At 59.3% G+C, this 27,004-nt stretch overlaps 1 protein-coding gene across 4 annotated transcripts; it reads left to right on the plus strand.

Annotated features, from left to right (window-relative positions):
• Positions 1-3,047: 3,047 nt before the first annotated feature.
• On the plus strand, positions 3,048-26,070 carry CUEDC1 (CUE domain containing 1). 4 transcript variants are annotated; one of them, XM_041126457.1, is made up of 12 exons: positions 3,949-5,307; positions 11,568-11,752; positions 17,053-17,533; positions 18,074-18,201; positions 19,133-19,259; positions 20,862-21,045; positions 21,959-22,042; positions 22,967-23,056; positions 24,145-24,238; positions 24,447-24,505; positions 25,141-25,211; positions 25,431-26,070. In XM_041126457.1, the coding sequence occupies exons 3-11, from the start codon at positions 17,243-17,245 to the stop codon at positions 25,206-25,208; spliced, it is 1,125 nt and encodes a 374-aa protein (XP_040982391.1). In that variant the 5' UTR covers positions 3,949-5,307; positions 11,568-11,752; positions 17,053-17,242; the 3' UTR covers positions 25,209-25,211; positions 25,431-26,070. The 4 variants fall into 4 exon arrangements, with proteins under 4 accessions (XP_029883961.1, XP_040982391.1, XP_029883963.1 ...); XM_030028101.1 differs by lacking the exons at positions 3,949-5,307; positions 11,568-11,752 and adding an exon at positions 3,048-3,159; XM_030028103.2 differs by lacking the exon at positions 11,568-11,752.
• The last annotated feature ends 934 nt before the right edge of the window (positions 26,071-27,004 follow it).

Below are 27,004 nucleotides of genomic sequence, written 5' to 3' on the forward strand. Positions count from 1 at the left end.
TTAAATTCTGTTTGCCATTGTTCACAAATAAAAGATTTTTTTTCCCCTCTTACAATAACTTTTTCTTTAGAGTGGCAGAAGAAAAAAGTATTTAATGTGTATGCATTTGTCCACGAGAGGTTTAAAGAAAAACACCAAAAACCCAGTAAGCTGTTTGAGCTGCAGCAATCCCAGGTTACATAAAGGGGCTGGGGTTGCCGAGGGATTAGGGTGGCATTACTGGTGGTGATAAGCCCTCCAAGTTCTGCTCGCTCTCCGCTCACTTTTATTTTAGAAACAGTCACTCTGAGCTGTATTTTGAAAACTGCTTGGGGTTAATTTTCAAGGCTGTCAGGGTTAGATTCCCACCAAAGAAAGAAGGAAGGAAAATTTGGACTTAAAGAATGCTCAGGTTTTTAAAAGCATTCAGTACTCTGATATTTATTTTTTTTTATCTTTGGGGTCCCCGTATGGGAGCTGAGTTGTTGAGAAGTGGACTCCCGTTTTTCACTGCTGGGTCCTTCTGAAAACTCCTGCCTTGGTCTATTGGTGGCTTAGTTTATCCATCTCAAAAATAGATTTAACAGTATTTTCAAAAGGCAGCTATTAAAAGCACTTCAAGTTTTTAAATGCCTTTGAGGTCGGTCTCAGTGCTTAAGTGGACCTTTTTACTGGTGCTTTTCAGGATAAATAGCAAGTGTAAAAATAAATCTCTTCATCTCCTAATTGTCAGGCAGAATAAAACTTAAAACTTGATCCCCTTCTACCTATTTGTTTAATTCAGCATGTTTATACTTCTTATCTTTGGATCATTCGCTCACAGCTTCCAGAGCAGCAACTGAAGGATGACAGAGGAACTACGTGCTAATTTTTATGTCAAAAATAGCTTTCACCTTTAAACGCACAAGGCTCAATGACTGTTTTCTAATTAGAAAAAGAATGCCTGAGCTTCTGTTGCGAATCCATTTTACAGCTGTGTTCAGATTTGACTGTCAGCCCCTGGTTAAAATTTAGTACTGAGGTCTTGACCTAGAAACAAACCTTTTTTGGTATTGGTTTGGAAAAAGTATTTCAGTGCTAAGAGAAACTGAGCCAGGCTGTCCAGCTAGCTCCCTCATCATGGGCTGGCGAGAGCGTTAACGTCGCATCATTTCGTCGTACATTGCATCTCCCTGAAGCCCAAGTAAAGACCACCGGGAAAGGCGGGCTTACGATTTTTTAAAAATGATAATAGATTTTTTTGGTTCTTCGGGTTCCTGGGCTAATTTGAATCATTTTTTTAAAAGTCTGGGTTTTTCTTTAAGGAAGCATAAATGCTTTTTGAAAATGAGACATTTGTAAAACATTTCAGTGTGGGCATCTGAAATTACTGCTTGTATCAGAGTACAGACCTCTGCCTTCCTTGCAAAGCCTTTCCAATAGCTACCTCCAAAATCAACCCATTTAGTAAAAAAAGAAGGGGCATTTTCAGAACGTATGGCACCTTTTGTTTTTCAGAGAAGGCAGAAGTACTCCGTTCGCCTTTTCACTTAGTTGTTCTCGCCAGCTGTTAAGATGAAAACATTTGTGTTCTGTGTTTTCTGTGCAAGGTTTGTTTTTCAGGGAACTGCCAATTTAGCTGGAACTGGCTGAATTAAATTCGATATTTTAATTCTTCATAGCTGTGTATTTCTATTCCCATTTCTTTTTACTTCCTAGCGTCATTAGCAGCTAAGACCCATATCAAAGGACAGTAGAGAAATTTCGTAAAATCGCCTGTTTCCCCCGAAACAAGCCGGGACTAGGAAAAGAGATTGCAGTCAACAAAGCTCACTGCAAGGCGCTGTGTCACAGAAGAGATGCTGATCTGCGTTTAACTTTGGGAAAGCAAATGTTGTGGCACGTGTACTTGTACGCGCTGAAAGCCGAAGGTTTGCCTCTAATGTTTTCACTCTTACTGATGTCTGTGTTCCTTGTCAAAGCCTTACAGATTTTTACCCAGGCTAAGGATCGCTTAGCTGCCAGACACGGATGAAACGATTGAGTGGGAAAAAACCTCTGCACGGAGGGCCGTCCTGCGAGAATTTTGGACCATCCCAAACGCGCGCTCGGGGTCCGGCACCCACAGACGTGCTTCCGAGCCGGTCTTGCTGGCCGCGGCAGGGTGCTGCGGGAGGCCGGCTGCAGGTGCCCGGAGGTGCGGCGTTCCTCCCGCATCGTGTCCGGAAGGGTTTGGATTGCTACGAGGGAAGCGGAGGCCCTGACCTGCTGCCGTTTGCGGTCTCGCTCTGGTCTCTGCAAAACGGGAAGTGTTTGCCCTGTGTAAATTGGCTCCTGTAATTTGTAAGAGGAGATCACTTCCCGTCCTGTTACGTGGTATGGCTGCAAGCTGTCAGACGCTGTAGCGCTGGATACCGGAGACGGCTGCTTTCTATCTGTGGTCGAAGTGATGCTTTGTTATAATCCGTCTCTCATGTTCAGCCCTTGGGGCAGGAGTGCCGTGTCCTCTTCCTTACCCCAGGCGTGCACGGGGCTGGTGGGCCGAAATCCAGGAGCCGGGGATGCTCAAAAGGTGCGGAGGAGACCAAAAACCAGCCCCAGAAAGCAGCTCTCCTCGGCATGCTGGCCAGAGGTGCCCGACCCCACAGCCACAGCCGGGGAGGTGGGGGGGGTTTGGGGAAGCCTGGGGGGGGGGTCGTGGGGGATCCTGAGCCCCCCCAGGCCCCAGTCAGGGGCTGAATCACCCCCAGAGCCGGCCAGACCCAGGGCGGCGGCGGGTCAGGCCTCCGTGGGGACAGAGGGAACCGGGCCACGCCAGTCCCCTCGACACCTCCAGCCGGGCCGAAACGCTTCCCCAAAGGCGGAGAGATGCCCCGGCCCGGGTGGGACACGTCCGCACCGTGTGTGTGTGTGTCACCCAGGTCCCGGCGGGGGGGGGGGGGGGCACCCGAGAGCCCCCCGACCCCGTTGCCTTTCAGCCCGGCCGCCGCTAGGCCCCGCTCCCAGCGGCCGCCCCGGTCGGGCCCCGGCCCCGGCCCCGGCCCCGGCCCCGCCGCGCCGCCCCCAGCTGCCGGGCACGGCGGCCGCCCCCGCCCCCGCCCGTTCGCCCGCCGCCACGTACGTCTCCCGTCCCGGCTCCTTTCCATGGTCCGGCTTGACTGGTGCCTGCCTGCCGCCCCCGCAGCGCGGCGCCGACCGCCGGTAAGCGAGGGGGGGGGGGGGAGGCGGGACGGGGCTCTTTGTGCGCCGGGCCGGGCCGGGCCGGGCCGGGCCGGGCGGCGCCTCTCGGCCTGCGCGGGCCGCGGCCCGGAGCTCCGCGGCCCGGCGGGGAGCGGCCCCGGAGCTGCGCCCCGGCCGAGCCGGGGCCGGCGGCCGCCCCCGAACCCCGGCGGGGCGGGAGGTGCCGGTGCCGCCGCCGCCGCCGGTTCGGCTTCCTCCACCGGGGCCGCCGGGGAGGAGCGGCCCGGGGACGCCCGGCGGCCGGGCCCGGTGCCCGATGCGGGGCCGAGCCTGTTGCGGCTGCCTGGCCGCCCCCCCCCCCCCCCCCCCGGAGCCGGGCCGGGAGACCGGGAGGTCGGGGCCGCGGCTCGTGGGCCTGGCGCCGCCGTTTCTCCCGGTTCTTCGACGTCCCGGTGGATCCCTTCGGCCGCCGGGCACCGGGAGGGTCCCGCGGGGAGCGTCCCGCGTGGGGACAGCCCTTAGGGAGGCGTGGGTGGGGGCACGGGGTGAAGCGTCTCTGTCCCGGGAGCGGGATGGCGGCGGCGGCGGCGGGGTTGCCGGCAGCAGCCCCCGTCCCCCCTCAGCCCCCGGAGCATCGCCGTTCCCCGAGCGTAATCCCTCCGGAGCGTGGGGTGCGGCGGGCAGGGTTTGGGTTTTGGTGGCTTCCCCGCTGCGGGACGTCATCCCCTTCCTCTGCGCCTGGTTTGTGGAACGATGCGCTTTAACCCCCCCCTTGACATCTTTGCCGGGGTGGGTCACAGCTTGGCGTAGGAACCGTGGCCGGGCCCTGGCGTGCCGAGGAGTTGGCGGTCACCTCCTGGGCTCCGGGTTCTTTGTGGATCTCCGGGAAGGTGCCCAGACGCATCTCCCCGTAAGGATGGAGGGCACCGTCCCGCCAGGCTGCTCCTCACCCGGAGTTCCCGGCCAGCGCTGAAATTGCCACCGATGGGTTGCGGGCAAACGGCGATGGAGAAGGGTTTGAGAGCTGCCTCGCCTGTGGAAGTCACCGTTCAAAGCAGCGCTCTCATGCACTGTCTGTCTTGTCAGGCAGGTTGGAAAGGCTCCTTTTTATTATCTTTTTAAAAAGCAGCGGAGTCGCACCTCCTCCTCACGCCTCCTCCTGCTGCTACCACTGACAGCAAACATGGGGGACGGTAAGGACATCCTGGAAAGCCACCATCCCGGGCTGACCTCTGAGGCTGCGACTGGGGCTTTGCTGGCGGGGCTGCCCTGCAGCTGGGGAAGCTGTGGCTCTCCTCGCCTCCTCCTCCTCCTCGTTCGTCTCTAGCAACACAGGCTGAAGCGGCATCTGCTCCCCTGCAAAGCTTTTTGTGATTTTCACGAAGGTTTTCCTGTGGAAGCGCCCGGCTGGAGCCCGGCGTTGGGGCAGCAAGACCCCAGGGCAGCTGTGCACCTCTGGGAGGGGAGATCGGCCGGTGCCGGCGGTGGGGCTAGAGGAGAACTTTTGGTGGTCGTCGTGGCAGAGGAGACCCAGCCCGTCGTCAGCTCGCCGTGCCTTTCTCGTCATTGCGCACCCCGCTCCTGTGGCCTTCCCTGCCATGACGTCTGACCACCCCGGCAGTGCCTGTCTCTGTCGCGGTGAGGATGTGCCTGATGCCAGCAGAGCCTTACGCGCCGATCCCCGGGTGCCCGCACACCCTTCCTGGTACCAGAGCCTCTGATTGCCAAAAGTCTTTCCTTCAAAGACGGGTGAAAGGCGCCCGTCCTCTTCCCAGCCGCAAAGTTCCCAGGAAAGTTTTTACTTTTTCAGCAATTTATTAAAAAAGAGCTTTCAAATTAAAAAATCCCTAACAAAACAGCGTCTAACCTGCACACCGACACCTAACCTTTTCCCCTGACCGGATCCGTGGCATGGCTGAGCGGGCTTTGCCGTTGCGGTGGCGTGGGCGCTGTGGTCCCCCTCCGCCCCGGGCTGATAAGAGCGCGCGGGGAGCGAGCAGGGCTCCCCAGCGCGATAGCGAGCGCTCGGTACTTATCTGCCTGCACAAACACCCTGTGTGGGGGCGAAGATAATGGGGATGCTGCGTGCTGCGGGCAGTGGCATTCGGAGGGGGAACGGCCGGGAGAGGAACCGGAGGGTCATTCGTGTCCAGTGTCTGTGCCGTGAGGGTAAAATCCTGCGGTGGGATGCGTGGGGAGGGGGCTGCTGCCGTAACCCTCTGGGTGCGTTCTCCAGCCAGCATCGCGGGGTACTCGTGGTCAGAGCTGGGAAGCTTTTGGGTGGCATGAGTTAACGATGATGATGATAATTGTATACTATAAAATCAGAAAAATGAAGTAATAACACGGAGCACCTCGCAGGCGTGCGAGGCGGTAATGGGTCCCTCTCTCGTGGCATGGCCAGGGTGGCAGCATCGCTGTGGCCGGGGTGTGGAGGGACGTTGGCTGGAGCCTCGCCTCTGCTCGGCAGCTCCGGGCTTGCAGCAATGGTTCGGGGACCAGGTTTTCCCAGGCCTTGGTCCCGTTTTTGGCTGGTCTGCCGGTTCCCTGGGGTCAGTGCAGGAGCCGAGCGGGTACGGCGGTGTGCGAGGCGAGCCGGGGCAGGGAGCCTCGCCGGCGAGACAGTCTGTAAATGGAGTAGGGAAGTAGGAAAGAAACCCACCCCAGGTGGATGAAAAGCCATCCGAAAATAACGGGAAACGGGAACGGGGGGGACAGCTGGGTCTGGTTCTTGCACCACTCCTCCGTGGAGCAGCCCCGCTGGTGTCGTGTCCCCACCGCTGCTCTGGCAGTGCCAAAACCACCAGTGTCCCGCGAGTGTCGGCCGCCGGCCGGCCTCTTCCCCTGCCCGGGGGGGGTCCCCACATCCGCCCCGGTGTTGGCAGCGCTGGGGGGGGGGGCCAGGCTGCGGTGCCCCCGGCCGTGGTGCCCCCGTCCCGTCCCGCCCCGCCGGCCGCCTTTGATGCAAGTGAGTGGCAGGTCCATTGTGGCCCCTTTGTGCCTCCCTCGGTTCTCGGGGTCCACACAAAACCTGCCATGGAAACCAAAGCCAGGCGCTGCCCCAGGAAACCCGCAGGCGCAATTAGGAAATGCAAATATAAATGCAAATTCCTCTGACGCCTTCCAGGGCCAGGAAAGTTGTCCCTGGGCCACTAATGTCCCCGAGGCCACTGGTGTCCCCAGCTGCAGGGATGGGGAGGGCATCGGGGCAGGACTGGGCAGGCAGCAAGAGCTGGGGTGAGCTGCTTTTGGGGTGCCTCGGGCTCTTCCCTGGCCGCCCCGTGCTCGGAAGCGGGAGGAACGGGGCATCTTAGCCCGTGCCGAGTGGTGACTCATAGGTGACAATATGACATTGATATTTTTTTCCATCCTCTCGGTTGCCCAGCGACAAACAAACAAACAAGTGTCTTAAAACCCAAACTAACTGCCTTGCAGGAACTGTCCCCTCCTGCCACGGTTGTGTGTGGCTGGGCTCTGGCATGTCCCCATCGCTGGCGGTTCTGCCTGTATTTTCTGGGATTTGTTGTGGGGAGATAACTGTCTTTCTCGCATCCTCTACAGCTGCGGTATGTGAGCCCGGCAGAGGGAAGGCGGGCTGGTGGCTTGCCGGTACGGACCCTCCTTGCCAAAGCGCCCCAAGAATAGACAGAACAGGAGATAAAATCCACCCACAAATAACTCCAGGAAGCACAAACGCTTCAGGTCTTCGTTTCTAGGTGGCATTTATGAGCAATGGATACTCTGGCCCTTCCTTGGGTCCCCAGAGGAGTGTGTGTGGGTAGAGTGGGGATAATGGGGCTAAAGAGGATGGAAGGGAGGGGGGGAAGTTAAGGGAGGATGCTGATCTGAGCAATTCCCCTCCCTGGGAGGAAGCAATAATGTTTTCTTTTCCTATCTCCTGGAGGAGCTCTAGTTAGGAGCCGGGGAGATGAGGTTGGCACGTGGAGGGCATCGTCCACAGCAATAATCCGTGTGGGGAAGAGCAGATCCTTTATGCGCCAATCTGAGCCCAATCTAGGGCTATACTGCTTAAAACCAAGCATTTGTTGATAGCTTTTATTTTTCCAAGCTGCAGTCCCTAGGTCCTTTCCTATCGGCGGCTGAAGTGGTGCGGGATGTGCCTCCCCATTAGTGGTGCTTTCCCTCAGCCCCAGTCTGCTTTTATTGCTGGGAAATGAGCTCTGACTCCTGGAAGTGGTATTTCTTCCTTCTGCCTGACAGCTTGTCGATCCCTGCCCTCTCTTGCTTCCCCAGGGAAGGCGCACGCAGCCGGGCACGCAAGCACACCGGCGGTGGAGCCTTGCTGCTGTCCTTGGCGTAGGAAAGCAGGGCTTGAACAGGGGGAAAATAGGCAGATTGTCTCCAGAAAATGGAGCATGGCACGCTGCTAGGTGGGTTACAGTGACATTCAGGCTCAAAGCTGATTTTAATATTTGCCTCGGTTACGGAGTCAGTTATAGCAGTGGGTTTTTTTTCTTTGCCACCACACTTTCAGGCAGCGGTTGGACACACACGAGTGCAACCTTTGCAGCAGCCGGGGAGCTCCGGGGAGCACGGGGAGGTACCGCGGGCTGCACCGGCACCCTCCTCCATCGGGCACAGCCTTGCCTTCACCTCCAGGTGCCATCTGCGAGGGGATGGGGGGGAACGGGGGGACCACGAGCCTGGGCACATCTCGCCGGCAGGACCCTGCCGGTGCTCCCCCTCGTGCCACCCGTGGAGCCGGGCTGAGCGTGGGCGGCGGGGAACGGTGGCCAGAGCTCCGGCCGGTGGGGATGGGTTGCGTGGAAGCATGTGCCGGGGCCATAAGGCAGCACTGGGGATGGGGAACGGCCTTTGGGGAGGATTCCTGGGCTCCTGAAGCCTAAACTGTTGCTTATAAAATCTTTGTGGCTTTTAACCTCCCTGGCTGGGAATTGCCATGGTCAGGCTAGTGCAAAGCAACTGGGATGGGACGGCGATGGGGTTGTATTTGGATTAATTAAGCAAACTTAAAAATAAGGAAACAGAAGCGAGATGGGATTTTGAAGAAGAACGTGACCTAGTTTGGTGGCTGGGCGCAGCAAGTGGCCGGTGGGTGAAGGGGGCAGCGAGCAGAGTTGGGTTTCCCTTGCCGCCGAGAAACAGGGCTGTGCTGGTGCGGGAACAGACTCTGCTGCTGAGCTTGAAAGGAGACAGAGCTTATCTGAGCATTGGCCTGGCTTCAAATCCAGGTTAGCATCCCGTATAATTTCTGTATAAAACTGTGATGTGCTGTGATGGAGCAGAAGAAACGGAGCAAACTCAGTATTTTGGCTTTCGAGGGCTTTTCTCTCCCCCGTGAGCCCCGTTGTGCCAGGGATGGAGGATCCTGTTCTTGAGGCTGGCAGGAGGGCCCTGACGTATTGGCGTTAATTAAATATCTGTCCCTGGCGAGGTATAGCGTTTCAAGCAGGTTCTCCTCTGCTGAGCAATGTCACCCGGCGCGAGGGAGGACAAAAGACCGTCGCAATTACAGTGTGACGCCGTGTCCCAGGACAACGGGGATACGGCAGCGCCCAAATTGTCGGCTCGGCACTTTCGCGGGATAGCTTGCATCAGCCATATGGCTTAGTGACTCATAAAAAAAAAAAAAAGAGCTCCTCCATTTGCAACTTAATTAGTCCCTTTCTTCCCCTCGGTCTTGGCTCGCAGCGATCCCCACTTGTAAGAGCGATGCTGAGAGGCACAGGGGGCCGAGCGGGGCTGCGACCGGCTCCTGCCGACTCCTGCCTTTGGTGCAGCGCAGGCTCGTCCTGGATGCCGAGGGATGGGCGACCGTGCGGCGTGGCCGGTGCGTGGCAGGCAGGTATCGGGCAGGAGCCTTTTCTCTGCCTTTATGCCACGCATCGCTACTGTGCCACGTCGCAAGGGGCTGGAGAGGAGGGAGAAGCGAAGGGTCCTGCTTGGGAGGGCAGACGTGTCCTGCTTTACCTTTGCACCCAAAATAACCTGCAGGATGGCCCCGGGGCTCCCTCAGCTTCCCTGGAGAAGCTCTGCCGGGATGTCTGCACCCGCTCGCCTTCCCGAAGGGCAGGACAGGAGCCGGCTGATGAGCAGCCCGGCAGAGCCCCTGCGCTCGCACGCCTGCTCGTCGGTACGGTCAAGTTGTCGTAAAAAAGCAAAACTACAGGAAGGCGACGGCTTCAGACGCCTGCAGTTCTCCTCTTTCATGCCAGCTTATTCCTGTCTGCTCATCACGATCTCCCCATTGCTGCACCTCCCTGTCGTCCCCCCGTGCCACCCTCGTCCTCTCCCCGGGGGCACCTGAAGCTCCGGACATGGTGACGGACGTGCAGGACCTTCCTGCGCGGGCGAAACCCAGCGTCCCCGGTGGGTTTCACTGTGCAAATGCTGTGGAAACCCAGGGGCTTTCCTCCTCCTCGGCTGTGGTTTAGTGCCCCGAGGGAAGGGGTTGCCAGCAGCCTGCGCAGCGATCACCTTTAAATCTTTTTACCAGACCCTAATGGCCAGGGGCCTGTCCTGGTAAATAATTCACCGCGCAGTCAGTGAGAGTTTTACTCGACTAATTTTGTTTCCATAGAAACTCGTGAGGTCTTGTTTCTCCACGAAGCCTCGGGCAAATCAATATGTTGGGTTTTTTTTTCCTTCGCACGTTAACCGATGGCCCTTAAACCCTGACGGCAGGAGAGCAGCAGCTAGAGATGCTGGTGGCTGGACGGCACCTCGGTGCTGCCTTTGCCCGTGCCACCTCTTGCGTTGGCCCTGCTCCGCACTGCCCGTCCCTGCCGGGCTGCCTGGCTTCGCGGGATGCCCAGGGCTGGATCCTGCAGAGGTGCTTTGCGCCGCCGGGCTGGGGCAGGGTAAGCCCAGTCTAATCCCAGTCCATTCCAGTCCATTCCCAGTATGTCCTTGCTACGCAAAGAGCTGGAGGGGAAGAGGCTGCCTCTGCTCAGGCTCTTTTTCTGTTTTCTCCCCTCCCGTCCTTTAATTTCTTTGACCCTTGACCTAAAATGGCAAATTAGCATTTGTGAATCAGCCGCGCTAATTAGCTGGGGAGCGGGGCTGGCCCTGCCCCCAGCCTGGGTTTGCTTTCCCTCGCTCCCCGTTAGGTGCTCACTGACCAAATCTAACCCCAAAATTGCCTGGACGTGGCTCATCCGTGCACCCTGACTTGTGTCCGGCCCCGGGGAGAGCCACACACCTTTGTCTCTGCAGGAATTTTTATTTTCTTTCACTCCCTGCTGCTTCATGGCGCTTTTGTGCCGAGCCGGGAGCACAAAGGGAGGAGAAGGGATAAGCAGTTAAAGATGGGTTCGTGTGACATATGGTGCGAGGGCTTTGCATGACGGCAGCGGCTGGTGCCGGAGGAATGTGAGCGGGCACGGGGGTGCCTGGGCTTCTCTCCTGCGAGGCTCGAAATGGATGGGTAAACTGAGGCATGGAGTTCGGCGACGGGCGCAGAGCTTTCCCGTGGGACAGAGGCAGCGCTGGCAGCCGGACCACGCTGCTGTCGCCTGCGCCTTTGCACCGGGCAGCGCTCGCTCCTTGTAGCCATTTCAAACAAGCTCTAAGCTGATTTTTCAGCTGGGGCATGTGTGTTTTGATGTCAGCGGTGAAAGCCAGAGGAGGAAAGGTCGCCGATGTTCAGCCACCTTTTGGAATAATCTTCTATCGGCCTCTCTGCTTTAGGCAACCTCTTGATTCTAATTTATTACACGTTGATACAAGGTAGATTTGAAGAGAGATGCAGTTAAACCATACGAAGGGATGCTGGGTTACTTTAATCGCTCACACTTGCTTGACCTATTTTTTTTTAATCCCTTCCTGGAAACCTTATTTCATGTTTGAATTCCCTCAACTATTTTAGGAATGTCGCCCTACCAAGATCAAATTACCTTCAATGAAACCAGTACAAGGCAGCCTCGCAAGGCAGGCGACTTTTTGATTAAGATCTAGTGCTACCTCATTAATATAGGCTTAGTTTGGGGCGGGGTGGGGCTGTAATTCCGGCACGGCAAACGTGTGAAAGCCGGGGATTGGCGCGGCACAACGCCGAGGGGCAGTTGGCGGAGTGGGATGGGGGCATCCCGGTGTGGCCGGCAGCGCCGGGACCCCCGGCGCTGGGCATCCCCCTTGTAGGATCCTGCTGCATCCCGGCGCTGGTGGGTGCTTCGGGTGCCGCTCCAGTGGGACGAGGGGTTACCGGTGAAGCCCTGCCCGGCTTTCCCGTCCTGGCTGAGAGCGGCCTCCCAAGTTTTAGCTGGGTGTTGTTGGTTTACGAGCCGGCTGGGTGCTGCGGAGGGCCGACATCTGCTCGGCTCACAAAGGGCCCTCATAAATCTCTCCGGGAGGATGGCATGGCCGGCCGCGGCTGGGCGAGCAACGGGTGCCCCGAGGCAGCGGTAGCCGCCGCTTTTTCTCTCGAACGTGGTTATCGTGCATTTCAGAGTGCAGGTCTGGCCGCGGGCTCCCCAATAAAACCGTCAGGTGAGAGCGCTTGAGCGGTAACGCTGACGATGCCGGACGTCGGGACCAGAATCGCTCCATGGCTCTCCCTGGTCCCCTCTCGGCTGCTCCTCCGGCTTTGAGCGCTACTCTCGGAGCTGGGAGGGGAATTTCATTTTGGAGAGAGGTAAGTGCTGCACAGGTTCTCACACAGGGCTTACTTCTGCTCTCCTCCCTGATTGCTTTTCATTTTGAAAAGGGCTTAAACCCAGCCACTCTAATACATGGTAGAACAAGTATTAAAGGGGATCGTCAGGTGCTTATTTGTTTCCACGAAAAAGGATTTGCTCGCAAGCAGTTTTCCCAGGCTGCGGGTGGGGGAGGTGTGCATATGCATCCTCTGAGGCAGACGGAAAGATGACGGAGGGGATTTTGGAGAGACTGATAAGGCCCCATCCTGCACGTCCTCGGCATGTGCTCTGCCTTTCAGTTTGCTGGTAGACATTACTGTAATTTTTCTTCCCGATCATTTACTTTTCATCCCAATTTCAACCCTATTATAGTCACACCTGCAGCCACCGAGCAGTCGTGTTCCTGGACTTCTCGTTCCTGTATGGAGCAATCCCTTTGCAGGGGCCTGGCCGCAGGCAGAGCTCGGCAAATCTGCTCTGGCCGAAGCCGTTATTTTTGGTTTAACGTCCCTAGCTTTGAGACTTCCTCCAACAGTCTTCCCTCCAGCAGCTGGGGTGCTGGCAGCCCTTGTCTCTGGATAATCCCGTGCATGGAAGTGCCTTCTGCGCTTCTGCTCCGCATCCCCCAGCCGAGTCATTGCAGGCCTGGGCTTGCAGCCGCTACCGAGCGATGGGTGCCCTCGGCAGAGCACTGGGCTGGGGGGAACAAGCACTTACTGGTGTCACCCCCATCCTGGCTGCAAACTGGACGTCGCAGCTCTGGCGTGTTTGCAGGGATGATCTACAAATGCAGCGTGGCAATAGCAGGGGAAAAAGGGCTGGGCTGGTTTAGCGATGTTTGAGCAATCCCATCTGTTGTCTGAGCTGCAGCAGACACTGGGGAAGGGAATATTTGTGTTTGCACTTGGTGCCAAGGCTCTTCCCTGAGCTGCGAGGGCTGCGAGTGATCAGTCCCAGTGCTTTTACAGCTGTTCGCTCCTCCGTTCGGGCTGCGTTCCTCACAGAGCTGAGCAACTGTTGTTTCCAGCATGACATCATGAGTTCGACCAAACCCTGGGATTATCCACCTGCTCCTCTGCGCCGTTCCCGGATGGCTGACGGTCGAACTGCAGGCAGCCTCCTCCGCGACTCGCATCGCGCTTGCTCCTGGCTGGAGCTGACCCGAAGCGCCCGCAGCCTCTCGGGCCATCCCTCGATGTGAAAAGTCCATTTCTGCGAGGTATCGAGACCCGCTCCCAGGGCTGGGTTGAAACCAGCTTTGGAGAGGCGGGATGCTGGCTGGCACAGCAGGACGTGCTCCCCCAGGCTGTGCGTGCCTTTTCTGCTTCCCGACGAGCGTAATTAAGGGTTCTTCCGCGGCTGCCGAGGTCTTGTTCTTGGCTCTGGCTCAGGCAAGGATGGATCTGAATTGTGCGAGTCGTTAGTGGCTCCGGCAGGAGAAGAGGCAGGGTGCACCCATGGGCTTGCAGGGGTGAGCCTCCTCCCCAAAGGTCAGCTTTTGTTCGGTCTTATTTTATGTTTTTAAGTGGTGAGCTAACGGCAGGAGCTGAACCCGAAGGCGTGCTGGTGCCTGAGCACAGCGTGCAGTGAGAAAGCAGCCGTGGACGTGTGCGGGAGAGCATCCCGCGCTGTCCTGGCTAGGTGACGACGGCAAAACCTGCGTGGGCATTTTCTGTGCTAGCCCCCATCCTGGAGCGCGGAGCCGGTGCGGACGTGGCACCGTGGCAGCTGATAAAAGCCGGCGCGGACGTGGCAATACGGCAACGTTTCCCGCGGGTTTGATGTTACAGCGGCACGGCAGAAGGGCCGGCGGTGGCTTTGCGCCTGGCCCCCGGTGTGGCACTGGGACGTCACCTGGCACTTTCTCCGTGGCGCGGGTCAGCGCCGGGACAACCGCGGCCACCGGCTGCGGAGGCGGCTCAGCCGGGAGCTGCCGCCGTGTCCCCAGCGCGAGCCAGGACCGGGCGCTGCCCGTGCCCCGCGGCTGCCGACCCTGCCGGGACGGGAGGTTTTACCCCGTGCTGGTGGGGGGCACGAGGGCAGCGCCGGCCCCGTCGGGGTCCCTGCTGTCGCCTCGCTGCGACCCGCGGGACGGGGACGCGCGCACCCAGAGCTGGCGAAGCCTTTAAGCTCCTCCTGTGACGGGCGCAGCAGAAGGGCAAAGGATTATGCCTGCGTCCGGGTTTGGATGAATGAATAACAGCATTCAGGGTCTTTTCTGTGTGATAGCGGAGCAAGAACTATTTTAAGGCAGGAAGAAAGTTGGTCGGGCAACGGCTAAATGAGTCATCGCAGCCTAATTTTGTGAACGGGGGGCCAAGGCGGAGAGAAGCCCAGTCCGCACCAAACTGCCCTGAGCGTGCCTGTGCTCGCGCCTGGGCTGGCAGTCGGACACCAGCTTTCTTCTTTCCTTTTTGGGAAATCCAAAGGATTTTGCTTTTCCTGGCGTCTTCCCAGCCCCTCACTGACATCACAAAAATAAGGGCCAGAGACATGCCGAGCCCCTTCCCGGCACTGGTGGCTGGGGCTCCCGCTGCCCTCCCCACGGCTCACCTGAAGATGCTGATGCAGACAAGCAGGAATTGGGGAGGATCCTGCAAATACAACTATTTTAACTATTTAACTACAACTTACATTTTAAATTAACTCGTGCTGATGTCACGACTTGCTTTTCTCTGGATTTTAACTCATGCCGCTGTAGTGGTTTGCATTTCTCTGGATTAGCAGCAGGACTTTTAAAAATGGGTTTAAAAGCCCGCATTTGCAGTGTTTCAGCTCTGCCCGCAGCGCTGTGCGTGCAGAGCAGCCCCGGTCCGCGCCGGGGGCACCGGCTGCACCTCGGTTTTGCCGAACGCACCCTTCGCACCCTTCGCGGCAGCCTCCTGCAAGCCCCGCAGCCTCCGGGCGTATCTCAGGGGCTGGGAAGGTCTCAGCAGCGCGATCCCTCAGGGTTGTTTGAAGCCAGATGTGCAGCAGAGCCTTTCTGGCGTATAAGTATCTTGTCCCCATCCCTAATTTAGTTCATCTTCTGACCAGAAGCTTTCAGTTACTCGGCGCGTCGCTGCGCTCAGTCACGCTATCCAGCGTGGGCTGCGATTTCAATGAGTTGTCCCAGACTCTGGTGTCGCGTTGACTAACACCTTCCCCAGAACAGAGGCGTTTGCATCAGGAGGAGCCGGTCCCTCCCCGGCACGGCCCAGGGATTGCAGGGGGATTGCCAGTGCCTGGCGTGTGTGGTGGGCTGGGGGCTTTGGCTCTGGTAAATGGGATTTCCCAGCCTTCGCGGTTACAGAGAAGACCTTAAATATACACTCAAAGGTCAGACCCTGGGAGACAAAGATCCCCAACCACAGGTGCTTCTTGTTACTTTAGAGATCTTAGGATTTTTAAATAGATCTGGGGATTTCCAACCACATATTCTGATTTTGGGGGCTGAATTTACTATTTGAGGTTTATGGGCTAGCATGGCATTGCTGAGCTAATGGTTCTCTGCAGAAGCTCTCATCTTCATATTCGGATCATGCGTGTGTTTGCAGTGTATCCCATATAAGCTGTTTTCCCCTTGATGTCCAGGCTCTTTCCCCATCCTCTTGGAGTAGCCAGATCTTTTAAGGAGCGTGTGTACCCTGTGAATGTGTTATAACTCAGTTTAATATGTGACTAAACCAGCCATGCAATATTGCAATTAAAGTATAATACCAGAGGTGTGAACAATGCCAGCTTTTTGCTGTGCATGAGTCATGATAGCAGAGGAGGAACCGAGCAGCAGTATTTTACTAATTGACTCCAGCAGATTTATTTGTCCTCAGTGAATAGAGGCGGGCAGGGCTGTCGGAATTGTTCCTGCTCCACTCGCACAACGCTGTTCCGTGCCTGGCTCCTGGCGAGCAGGAGCTGATCCTGGGGACAGAGAGCAACTGCAGGGATGGAGACGGTTCTTGGCTGAGTGATCTGTTAAATGCTTTTTGTTAGTGAGCGTGGAGCGAACTGGGGGCTCCCGGTGCTGTTTGGAAACGGCCCCCTGTGCCCGGCAGTGAACCTCCTGCTGCTTTTCCACGGGTCCTGTCCTGCGGGGCGAGCGAATGCCACGGGGAAGGTGGCACCGGCTGGAGGGACCCGTGGCACCGTACTCAGCCCCGGGACCACTGCCCTGGGCCGAGGCGCAGGGTCTGGTCGGTGCTGGCGTTTGCACAGCGCTGCCGTTCAGGCTCGCTCGCGGGGCTCGGCGGCAGGGTCGGTGCATCTGAATGCAAATGCATCCAGGATGACAAAAAAGCCAGGGAGGGAGAGCAGAGCGTGCCCACGGAGCGGGAATCATCCCCTCCATCCTCTGGATGCGTCAGCGATTCCTCTGGGTGCTGAGCCAGAGCAGGGCTGTCCCTGGGGACAAAAACCTGAGGGTTAACCGGCATTGCCAAAATAAACTTTCTCCCAGAGTTCGTGCCAAGTTTCCCACGTTTTGCAAGTGGGTTTTGCTCTGAACAGCCTCTGGAAGCCCCTTGGAGCAGCTCGGGGCTGTGAGCCGGCGCAGCGGCCGAGGCTGGGTGAGCACTGGGGACGTGGCTGTCGTGCACAGCCTCACTACGGGCAGGAGAGAGCCCGGGTGACCTTCAGAGGCGACTGCTCCGCTTAATGGCTTTGAATCTGATTATACCCTGTTTCGCTAAGAAATGTGCTTGGCACGTTCTTCTGAATTAAATACCATTTTAGGGACAGTTATCTTGAACTCTCTGCTTGCTGCTTAGGAAAAAGCCTTTGAAAATGATATTATGGATCAAAAGTGTTCCTGGGGTAATTCTGTTTCAACAGTGGAGTTAATCCAGAACTGAATTTGGCCCTGCATTTCCAAATGAGAAGTGGTAGCTGTATAATCTGTTTACGGTTTTAAAGTGAATGTTAATCTTGGATTTGGTGGCTTTTCCCAAGGGTCGCTTTGCCGTACTGCAGAGTATTTTAGCCCCCCGCTCTGAAACTCTCTGAGCCGACTCCGTTTTTATTTAAAGAGAGATTTTACTGTGTTTATAAATACATGTCAGACCTGGAAGTGTTAAATCTGGGGAGCCCTCGGCAGTGGAAGTAATGCCATTTTTCTTACCTTGCGTTTTGTTTGTACAGCACCTGGCACGGCGCATCCAAGCTCCGGCATGCCAGCCGCGCCGCGGGGACGGCACGGTCCCACGAGGACGCGGTTAGACGGCTCGAATCGAATCGAACGTCGGCCGTTGAGCCGGGGGATCTTGCCGCGTCTCCGGGTGCTCTGTCCCGCAGGTGACTTTCTCCCCTCTCCCCTCCGCAGGTGGGAGGATGCTGCAGCGTGCCGGGGGCTGACGCGCGGTGCCGCCGGCCGCGGGGAGCAGGACCCCCGCCGCCCGCCCATGCTCCCCACCAGCCGCCGGGGCAGCGCCCCGTGACGGAGGGGCGGTGGGCGCCCGCCAACGCCGCAGCCGGGACCGCAGCCGCCGTGCCCCCGCGCCAGCCGCCCCGCCATGACGAGCCTCTTCCGTCGGAGCAGCAGCAATGGCGGCTCGCGCGGCGGCTCCTCCGCCCAGGAGCTCAACAACAGCCGCCCCGCCAGGCAGGTCCGCCGGCTGGAGTTCAACCAGGCCATGGAGGACTTCAAGACCATGTTCCCCAACATGGACTACGACATCATCGAGTGCGTCTTGAGGGCCAACAACGGCGCCGTGGACGCCACCATTGACCAGCTCCTGCAGATGAACCTGGACAGCAGCGGCTGCGACGACAGCTCGGATTCGGAGGACAGCATCCCCCCCGAGGTAACCCCCGACGGTGGTCCCCGGCACGTGGCCATGGGTGGGGGTCCCCTGCCTGGACTCCTGGCTGCCACGGCTGGCTCATCACGAGCGGGCAGCTCGGTCTCATCCCGCCTCATTTCTGCCTGGGCATGGTGCTACTTGGCTGCTGCGGGCGGACAGAGATTCGAGTGCCCGATTTGGCTGATCTGGAGCGTGCAGCCTGGCTGGTTTGTCTTGGACGGTGCTTGAGGCTCGAGCCAAAGCGCTCTTCTCCCTCCCTCCCACCCCAAAACCCAACAGAGACCCTTTTGCCGCTGTCAAAGGGTCCCCGAGGGCTGCGTGCACCCAGGGATGGGCTCATCCGCCCACCTGAAATGCGGTGCCTCGAGAGCAGCACCTCCAAACCCCACCAAAAGCCCCCCCCCGGTGCAGGGGACTGGTGCCGGGAGTTTGCCCCCGTCCTCTGTGCAGTGTTCAGCCTGTCCTGTCCCCGTTTTGCTGCCATGCGCAAGCGGGGAGTGTTTCTCCGGCTCGCCCTCACCTCGTCCTCTCACCCCACAGATCTTGGAGCGGACCCTGGAGCCGGACAGCTCGGATGAGGAGCCCCCTCCCGTCTACTCCCCTCCCGCCTACGAGAGCCAGGAGTTTGGCAGCCGCTACCCCCGTGCGCCGCCCACCCCGCCGCCCAGGTGAGCCCCCAGCCCCGCGTCGCGGCTGCACCGCGCCTTCTGCTCGCGGTGGCCGGCAAAGCACCCTGTGCCGGCGCCTGGGGGGGGGGGTCTTGCTGCGTGTTAGCCGGCCCTGGCAAGGGGCATCTGGCATCAGTTCGTTAGGGTCAGGCGAGACGAAGCCAAGGGAGATGAATGAAGCTCGCAGCTGGCTAAAAAATCCCTGCAAGGCCCTAAAAAGCGAACAGCTGAGGGGCCCGGAAAGCCACGCTGGCAGCGTGTGGAATGGCAAAAATCAGCTACCGGGGGTGGGGAGCGCTCGCCTCCGCTCGAAAACACCAGGTGCTGGGCGTCTGGGGCCCCACGCGTCATGGCTCTCGGCGCTGGAGACCTCGGGTCTGTTCGATTTGCTGCTGCTGGGTCGCTGAGCCCCTGGGGGTGTCCGGCCCCATGGGCTGTGGGCTCTCCCCCGGCTGCAGTGCCTTGGCCATAGCCTTGGGGCTTGCAGGAGAGCAAGCGCCGGTGCCCTGGCCGCCTCCGTGCCAGCCCCCTCGGACGAAGGCGCTGCCGGCTGCGCAGGCTGGGTGTGACATCTGGTGAGAGACGTTCATCAGCTTCGTAAGCACGATCCTGCCGTGCTAGGGCTCCCGCAGGTCTGTTTTCTGGGACTCCGAGCAAAATGAGGAGGAGAAGGGAAATCCAGCCTGCGCGGTTGCGGGGCAAGGCTTGAAAAGCAGCTCCCAGAGATTTCAGACTGGCTAGGAAAGCCTTTCGCTCTCCAGAGCTAACGCTAACACCATGGGTTTGGGAGGCGTGCTGCGGTTTCTTGGTTCCCAGGACCACCGGTGGAGCCGGGCAGGGGGCTGCCGTGCCGGGCCCTGTGCCCTGCTGCTGCAGCAGACGTCGGGGGGTTTCACCCTTGCCAAAGGTGCTGTCTGTGTTTGCCCCGCAGGACAGACGTGCCGGGACCCGGCAGCGCTCCAGCGCCTGGGCGCTACAGGAACTGGAACCCACCGCTCCTGGGCAACCTCCCCGAAGACTTCCTCCGCATCCTGCCCCAGCAGACCGCCGGCACACAGGTGAGGCTTGCTGCCCCTTCCAGCCTGCGCCCCGGCTCCGTGGTGCGGCATGGAGCATCAAACTCGGTCCTCGGCCACCCTGAGCTTGCAGAGTCAGTGCTCTGAGAGTATCTGGGTACTGGGTGCCGACTAAACTGAAAGTCTTGGAGCACTTCTTGCTGTTCAAGGCGAGACTGAAGTGAACAAGGTGGGAAAGGGGAATCTTCCAGCAAGGCTTCAATGTTTTTCCTGCCGTTAGCCCAGCAGTTAGTGCCAGCCATGCCACTTGCAATAAGCACCTACTATTTCAAGTTATTTTAATATCTTACCTGCTACCCTGGTGAGGAGCAGCAGGACCAGCATACACTCTTGGGGAGAGCGGCACTGCCAGGGTGCTCGGGGGCTGGTGCAGTGGATCTTGGGTGGAAAATCTAGTGCAAACCAGAGGATTTGCCCCTGGGAAATCAGAGTTGCCATGTTCTTCATGTCGGTTTCGGAGCCACGGGGCTTGGGGTTGCAGGTGCCTTTCTGCCCACAGTGGGGCAGGCAGCGGGCAGCACCCCGTGGGGAACGAGCAGCCCCAGCGCAGACCGTACTGGGCACCCAGCTTGGCTCCAGGCACACCACATCCCCGGGACGTCCCTCGGCCCCTTTGCTAACACAGGAGCCAGCCCGCAAATGGGACTAGTGCCCTCCTGGCACGGCGAGGGGCTGGGGGGGCCTGCAGGCACCCTGCCTTCCCCGTGCGTCGGCTCCTCCCTCCCTTTTTGGCTCCGAAGGCAGCCTGCCACGTTTTCATAAATGATTGCCCTGGAAGTTGAGCTTCGCGGGCTATATTACCTTTCTGGGAATAGGAACGTGCCAATTCATTTGGGCTCGAGGGGAGGAGAGGAGCAGCTGCTCTTTTCTTTCCCCGGTAATTGTGTGCTTTTGCTTTTTATGGCTCTCTGAGAGCAGCTACAAATCAGATAAATATTGTAGGCAAGGATGGGGTTGCGGCTGTAGAGTGTGGCTCTGCTGCTCCCCCCGTGCAACCGCATTGGGAGCCAGGGGAGAGCATGAGGTGCCTTGCGCAGGGACGTTCATCAGCGGGAAACTGCAGCCTCTGCTTTTTAGACAGGGGGAAATAAAAGCAGCGACGCTGGCTGAGACCGTTCTCCCTCGCCTCCCCACCAGGTCCTGTCTTGGCTCAACCCCACGGTTTAAAGTTAAAAATCTTTGCAAGTCTGCACTCTGCAAAGGAGCTCTTCCTGAGGCACCCGTTCCTCCCCGTGCCACGCTGAGCCCAGACCAAGACGTCCCCGTTCCCGCGTGGGATATCCATCCCTACCCCATCCCCATTCCTGCTGGGCAGAGGTGGTGGTGCCCTGTCCCCCTTCGTCCCCTTTGCAGCAGCACCGTCCCGAGCGCAGCCCAGCCAGGGGGGACGGTGCCCCGGGATGTCGGGTGCTGGATTTAGGAAGGAGGGACCCCTCTCCCCGCTGGGGAGGAGCAGTCAGTGGTGTAACGGAGGAGCAAAAGGCCGAGCTCAGCCTGAGGGGTTGCTGCAGGAAACCTCCTGCACGCACCGGCGCAGGCACCGAGACCACCGGCCGACCTCTGCCATGTTTGCCTCCTGCCCAGGGCTCCCACGGCTGCCGGCAGCCCGTGCCGCGGGGGCTCGCCCCGCGGGGTCAGGGCTCCCTGGAGCAGGAGCGGCGGTGGAAGCAGTACCTGGAGGACGAGCGGATCGCGCTCTTCCTGCAGAACGAAGAGTTCATGAAGGAGCTCCAGAGGAACCGGGATTTCCTCCTCGCCCTGGAGAGAGGTGAGAAGTGCCTTCGGAAACCTCTGCCTCCGCTTTTCGGCTGCATGGCCCCCCCCGCGGCACTGGCTGCTGGCAGCGTTGCCCTGCCCGTGGCATCGTGGCTCATGCCGAAGCAGAGCCAGCGCAGGATGCGGCCAGGCTGGTGGCAGGTGGTCTGACACCGGGCAGGGGGCTGCTCCCCGGGCTCCTGCTCCTGGTGCTGAGCCGCCTGCCCTGAGGCTCTCCTCCCCCTGCCCACCTCTCAGCGGTGTCTCTGGCAAACCCCAGCAAAATCCACAGCAAGGAGCCTCGGAAATGCCCTCCGAGCCCAGCCCGGCCGCTGCGCCCTCCCTGGCTCTGTGTGCCCTCCCCAGGTGCTGGCAGAGCCTGAACTGGAGAGCAGTTTTGCCATGATTGCTCCTTCCCTGTCACCATGCTCCTTCCCGGCAAGCCAGCAGCCGGCTGCTCACCCAAGCGCCGTGGGGAGGGCTCAAGGGCGTCAGCGGTTTTCTGCTGCTGAGCAAAGAGCACCCCTTCCCCTCCCTCGCTCTGCCACCAGCTCTGAGCCCCCCCGGCCAAGGGGCCGTCTCCCTCGGAGGTCTCGCTGGTGGTTTGCAGGGTGCCGGCAACACTTTTCACTGCAGGGCTTGCCCCCGGCCGCCGCGGCTGGAAAACCACCGGTGTGCTCGCCGCATGCACGCTTGCAGCGGGTGGGTGGTTCTTCTGCTGCGGTGAGAGGAGCGCTCCCACCTGCTGTTGCGGGCTCCCACCAAAGTGGTTGCGGTCACCGTGCTGACGTGAAGCCCGAGCTCCCTCCCTTGCCATCAGCCTGTCCCTCCACAGCTGTGGGGGCCATGAGGGGAGAGGGGAGCGGAGCCGCGTGCGCTGCCTCGAGGGTCTGATCGAGCTGGGTGCCGGGCTTTTTGTTTTTCAGATCGATTGAAATATGAGTCAAAAAAATCCAAGTCGACCAGTGTTGCTGTCAGCAACGACTTTGGTTTCTCCTCCGTAATATCAGGTAACTTTCAAGATGCGTGTGAGCATCGCCTCTCAGCAGTGGGATGCCACACAGCTCCGGTGTTCCCAGCCCTCTGCCCAGCTCCCTCCGAAGCGGCTGCAGGGCGAGGAAACCGGCCGATCCCTCCCTGCCACCACCCCAGCACAGGAGAGGAGCTGGCTGGTGATGGCGACGGACACTGCTGCCCTCCCTGCCCTCCCCACATGGAGGATTGTGCCTGGGAGGCATAATGACTGTTCCCGGGTAATCCTGATTAACCTCGGCCAGCACGGAGCAGCTGCCTGGGGTCAGAATTAGAGCTGGTGTCTGTCGATGGCCCCGTGCGGGAGCGTGCGAGACGCAGCGGCTGGGCGCACGGTGCTTTGAGGGCACTCAGACCTGGGGAAGGGCCATGGGCCCAGGTGGGCACGAGGACGTGGCTGTGGGGGTCTCTGGTCCACCGGACCGAGTCGCTGGGCTGCCTGAACTTCTACTCCTCATCTGGTGGCCCTGCCATCCCGGGTACTGAGCACGGGCACAATCTAATACCCGGAGCGCAATTAGTGCTGGCGGTAATTTGGGGCTGCTGTCCCTGGAGCAGCACAGAGGGAGGCCTCCTGCTCTGCAGCGGTGCTGGTGGTGGGGCTGAGCCGCCGCTCGCCCCACGTCTGCTCGCAGGTGGCTCAAGGTGAGCATCCCCGCGGGGCCGAGGCTGTGCCGCAGCCGACATCCGTGCACCCACGGTCTCGGGGGTTATATCCACAGAGGATCCTCATCCGGAGCCAGCCCTGGCGTGCCAGTGCCCTCATCCTGCCTGCTCTCGCTCAGCTCTGCTCGCGGCAGGGCTGCGCTTTGCTAGCACTGGAATTGGGTCATGGAAACGATTTGTCTTGAGCCTCCCCTCGCCGCGCACGCACTCCCGGTGACCAGATGTTTGCCTTCCAGGTGACGTAGCCCCCTCTGTAACCAGCGAGGCCGGCGGTGCCGTGTCTGACGATGCCTTATTCAGAGACAAATTGAAACACATGGGAAAATGTGAGTCGGTTCGCAGGCTCCGTGTTGGCAGCGGGATGCCTGCGAGGGCTGGAGGGAAGCTGGGAGCGGGGCAGGCGGGGGAAAAGCCGGCAGCATTGCTTGGCGCTCGCCCAAGCGCTGCGGTGGTCCCCACTCGCGCAGCGTGTCCGCGCCGCGTTGTGCGTGCCTCTGCGTGCGCATCGGCCGGTGCACGTACGCCTGCCAGCACGTGTGCGTGGAGTTTTCTTGTCGCCTCCCTTGGCAGCCGGGCACACGCGTCCCCATCACCCTGGGAGTCGCCCTGGGCTGGCACATCGGCGCGCAGGGCGCAGGCCATCGCGCGCTGCGGTGGCACGTTGTGCTGAGACGGTACTCAGCCCCAGCAGCGTGGCTTTTGGGGTTGAGTTTCCATCTGTATTTTACAGTCCTGGGCTGTTGCATCCGTGCCCTGCGGTGGTCTCCTCCTGGCCCTCACCAGTGGCAGGGAGCTCCTGTGCCGCACGCCGGGGCTGAGCGCCGGCATGACAGACGGGAGATGGAGACCTGGGTCTTGGTGACCCAGCTCTGCGCTGTCCGTCTGTCCCCAGTGCATGTGTGGGTCGTGGCATGAGTCGAGGATGCAGGTGGTGGTGTGGAATAGAGGAATTTCTGGGCAGGGTTTGTGTGAATCCTAGAAAAGCAAGCCAAGGGTTTGCTGTAACTCTCCCTTTTCCAATCTTTTCCTCTTAGCAAGTCACAGCCCGCTTCTCCCGTTGCAAAATAGACTGAGGTCTTTGGGCAGCTTGACTCGGGCTGCAGCCAGCTGAGACACTGGGGAGATGCGGGTCAGTCACATATAGGGAAGGTCATGAAAATCCCAGTGAAAGGGTAAAAACATCAGCACCTCCCGCCAGGGACCAGCATGTCCCTGTTGGTCGCGGGAGCTGGCTCTCGGAGCCTGGCAGCCTTGCGTGGCCCCGGTGTTTCCAGGCAAACCCAGAATATCGCTGTGGGGCATTGGGGTGCAGGTGGCTCTCGCACCGCTGGCCCTGGCCCTCTCTTCCCCATCGCCCATGGCAGCTTTGGGAAGGGTTTTGGGGCGAGACCCTCACCCGGCTGCTTCCTTCCAGCCACGCGCAAGAAGCTGTTTGAACTCGCCAGAGCCTTCTCCGAGAAGACGAAGATGAGGAAATCAAAAAGAAAACACTTGTTGAAGCACCAGGTGTATCCTAAAAGGGGTTGGGGAGCTGTCGAGGGGTGCGGGGCTGTCGGAGTGGTCTTGTTTGGGTGCTTCTGGGGACTCCCCAAGGCCACGGTCTGGCCGGAGCCTCCCAGCTGCCTCTCGCGGCTGGGCCGTGGGCTGGGAAGGGCGATTGTGGTACCACAGCCGCATCTTGGCCCCACAACTGGTTTTCCTTAGCGGAAGGCGCAGGCTGGGAACGGCGGCTTCCACGGCAAATCTTCTCGACGATGTCGAAGGACATTCATGCGGTAAGAAATGGCACGCCGCGCCACGCTGCGCCGCGTGCGCTGCACTCAGCGTGGCTAGCTGGGGTCCCGCGGTGACTGGCCCCATCCTGCCCCACGCCATCACGCTGCTGGAGATGGCTCCCATCAGGGCTACGGGCTCACCCCTGGTCCCAGGCGGCTCTCCTGTGAGCGTGCGCTTGCTGGGGACGGGGGACGGGATCTCCTCTTTTGGGGAGCCTCGGGGGCTCGCAGCTGGGCTGTGCAGCCCTGCAGGATGCGTAGCCTGGGGTCGGGGCACAGTCCTGGCAAATCTGTTGTCAGCCAGATGTGCACAGCAGCGGGTCTTGGCAGCGTGTTTTGTGCCAGCCTGGACCACCCCGGGTCTGGCTCAGGTGGCGTGAAATGGCATGGCAGAAATGGCCCCGTGGGCCAAATCCTCCTTCCAGTGTTCTCAAGCCTATTCTGGCAGAGAGTCCCCATGTCCCAGTCCCTGGGAATTATCTGTCTGGGCGAGGAAATCCGTGCCCTGGGGCAGGGGCCGGGCTGCCTCCCCGCTGGGGCACCTCGCTGGAGCTGGGACCGTGGCACGGTGGCCGGCATCCCGGCGTGGAAGCGGCTGCAGCTCCTGACAGCCCCTGCCTGCCTCTGCCTTTCAGATGAAGACTTCCAAGCGCGGAGGCAGCAGCTCCGGGAGGAGGAGGAGACGCCGAAGGAAGGGCAGTAAACGGTGAGAGGCACCTGGGGACAAATGCTTCCCAGTGAGCGTGCAAACAGCCCTGTCCGTCCGTCTGTCCTGGCTGGAGGAGGGAGCTGGGTGCTCTGGATCAGGTCCGGAGCGTGTCTGGGTGGGCACAAGCCCCGTTAGCAGCTGTGGGTGCTGCAGCCGATAACGGCGGTGGCCACGATGTGGCTGAGGCTGAGCATGCACCGTTCTCCTCCCCTCCAGGTCCCAGCGCTGGGGTTTATTGCTGGCACAGAACGTGCACAAGGCTTCATAAGAAGATGGCTGAAAAAGGAAAAAAAAACACCCAACAAACCACCCAGTTTTTTGGCTGTTCCCCCTCTGCTGTTGTACTCCTCTGAAGTACAAGTATTGAAGTGAGGCACAATGTTTTCTTACCAGTGGTTTGAAAACAACTTCTATCTAGCAAATCAGCCAAAAAGGAGAAAAAAAAAAAGGAAAAAAAAGTTCGGCAGCTGATGTGAGCGGCTCTGGAGGAGCCAGAGGAGCTCAGACTTGGGAGGAGCAGCGTCCCGCCTGCTCTCTCGGTCCGAGCGGCGTCGCAGAAGGAATGAAAATCAGTTGTACTAACGAGGATGCATTCACATGTGGGATCTGCTTGGCCGGAGCACTCCTGAACATATCTCTGTAGCAATCTGATGTAACTTTACTCTGCGCACACAGGAAAAAGACCACCACGTGAGAAAGAGAACCTAACAGCTGTTGTCTACTATTGCTAGGAGTAATGAGCAGAGATTCAGATCAGGTAATAGTCAAATAATATAAATTGTTTATAAAAAGGAAAGGCCTTCTTTTCCTAGGCGTTTCACTTTGAATTAAACCTTTGCCTTCGGCATTGCTAAAACTGCCTTGAAGTACGGACGCTTTGTGCCGCCACGGGGCAGCACCAAGGGCTGGATTTCGCATCAGTTTAACCCTCACTGCCGAAGCAGGACACGTCCCGTCGGGTGCAGCATGCCGGTGGTGGTCCCGGCTGCCGGGCAGGGCGCTCGGTGGCTCCAGAGGTGTCCCCCCGCCGTAGGTAAGATGCAAAGCCCGAGCTGGGGGGTTTGTAGCTGAGGCCGGTGGAGGCATTTTCGGCACGGAGAGTTTGCACAAGGGCTTGCGAGTGCTGCCGGGTTTGGTGCGGGGCTGGGGCTGGCCTGGTGGCAGGAGCAGAGCACCCTTCCTCGTCCTTGCCCTGGGAGCTCGTTTCGCCGAGGAGCGTGGCAGAGGGCCGGGGAGGCCGGCAGACAACGCTTGAATCATTGCAGCCTTCGGAGATGCTGTCAGGCTAAAAATAATTACGTAAACAAATTCCTTCCTTGTGTAAGTAATGAGTGACGAGCGTAAAGTCAGAAATCGCTCCCGCCAGCACATTTTCTTCTCCTTTATCGGCATAATCTGTTTACTGCTAAATGCAGGAGGTGGCTATAGACGTGCCTGTTTCACTTTCTGGCTCCCGCGAACCAGCACAAATGTTGCAAGATCGGAGCTGCGAAGGCGGCAGACGCAGAAACCCCAGCCATCAAACACACACGCAACTGTTTTCCCTGCCTCTCCGCGGGGTTTGGTAACAAAAGCCCACATTGCAGGCGCTGGCTCCCGACAGGCTCCTTTTCAAACCCGCCCGGAGCCTGCGTGCCTTTGAAGCGGACGCCAAGATTTCTTTCCCGGCGAGCGGCGCAGCCGGTGCACCTGTTGAGCGCCGCTGCCGTCGCCCTCGCAGCCGCGGCGGGCATCGGCGGGCACCCGTGTGTTTCGCCCTTTCCCTGGTCCCTGGGCTGCTTCAGGGTGTC

The sequence above is a fragment of the Aquila chrysaetos genome, chromosome 10, assembly GCF_900496995.4.
Source record: "Aquila chrysaetos chrysaetos chromosome 10, bAquChr1.4, whole genome shotgun sequence".
Taxonomy (NCBI): Eukaryota; Metazoa; Chordata; class Aves; order Accipitriformes; family Accipitridae; genus Aquila; species Aquila chrysaetos.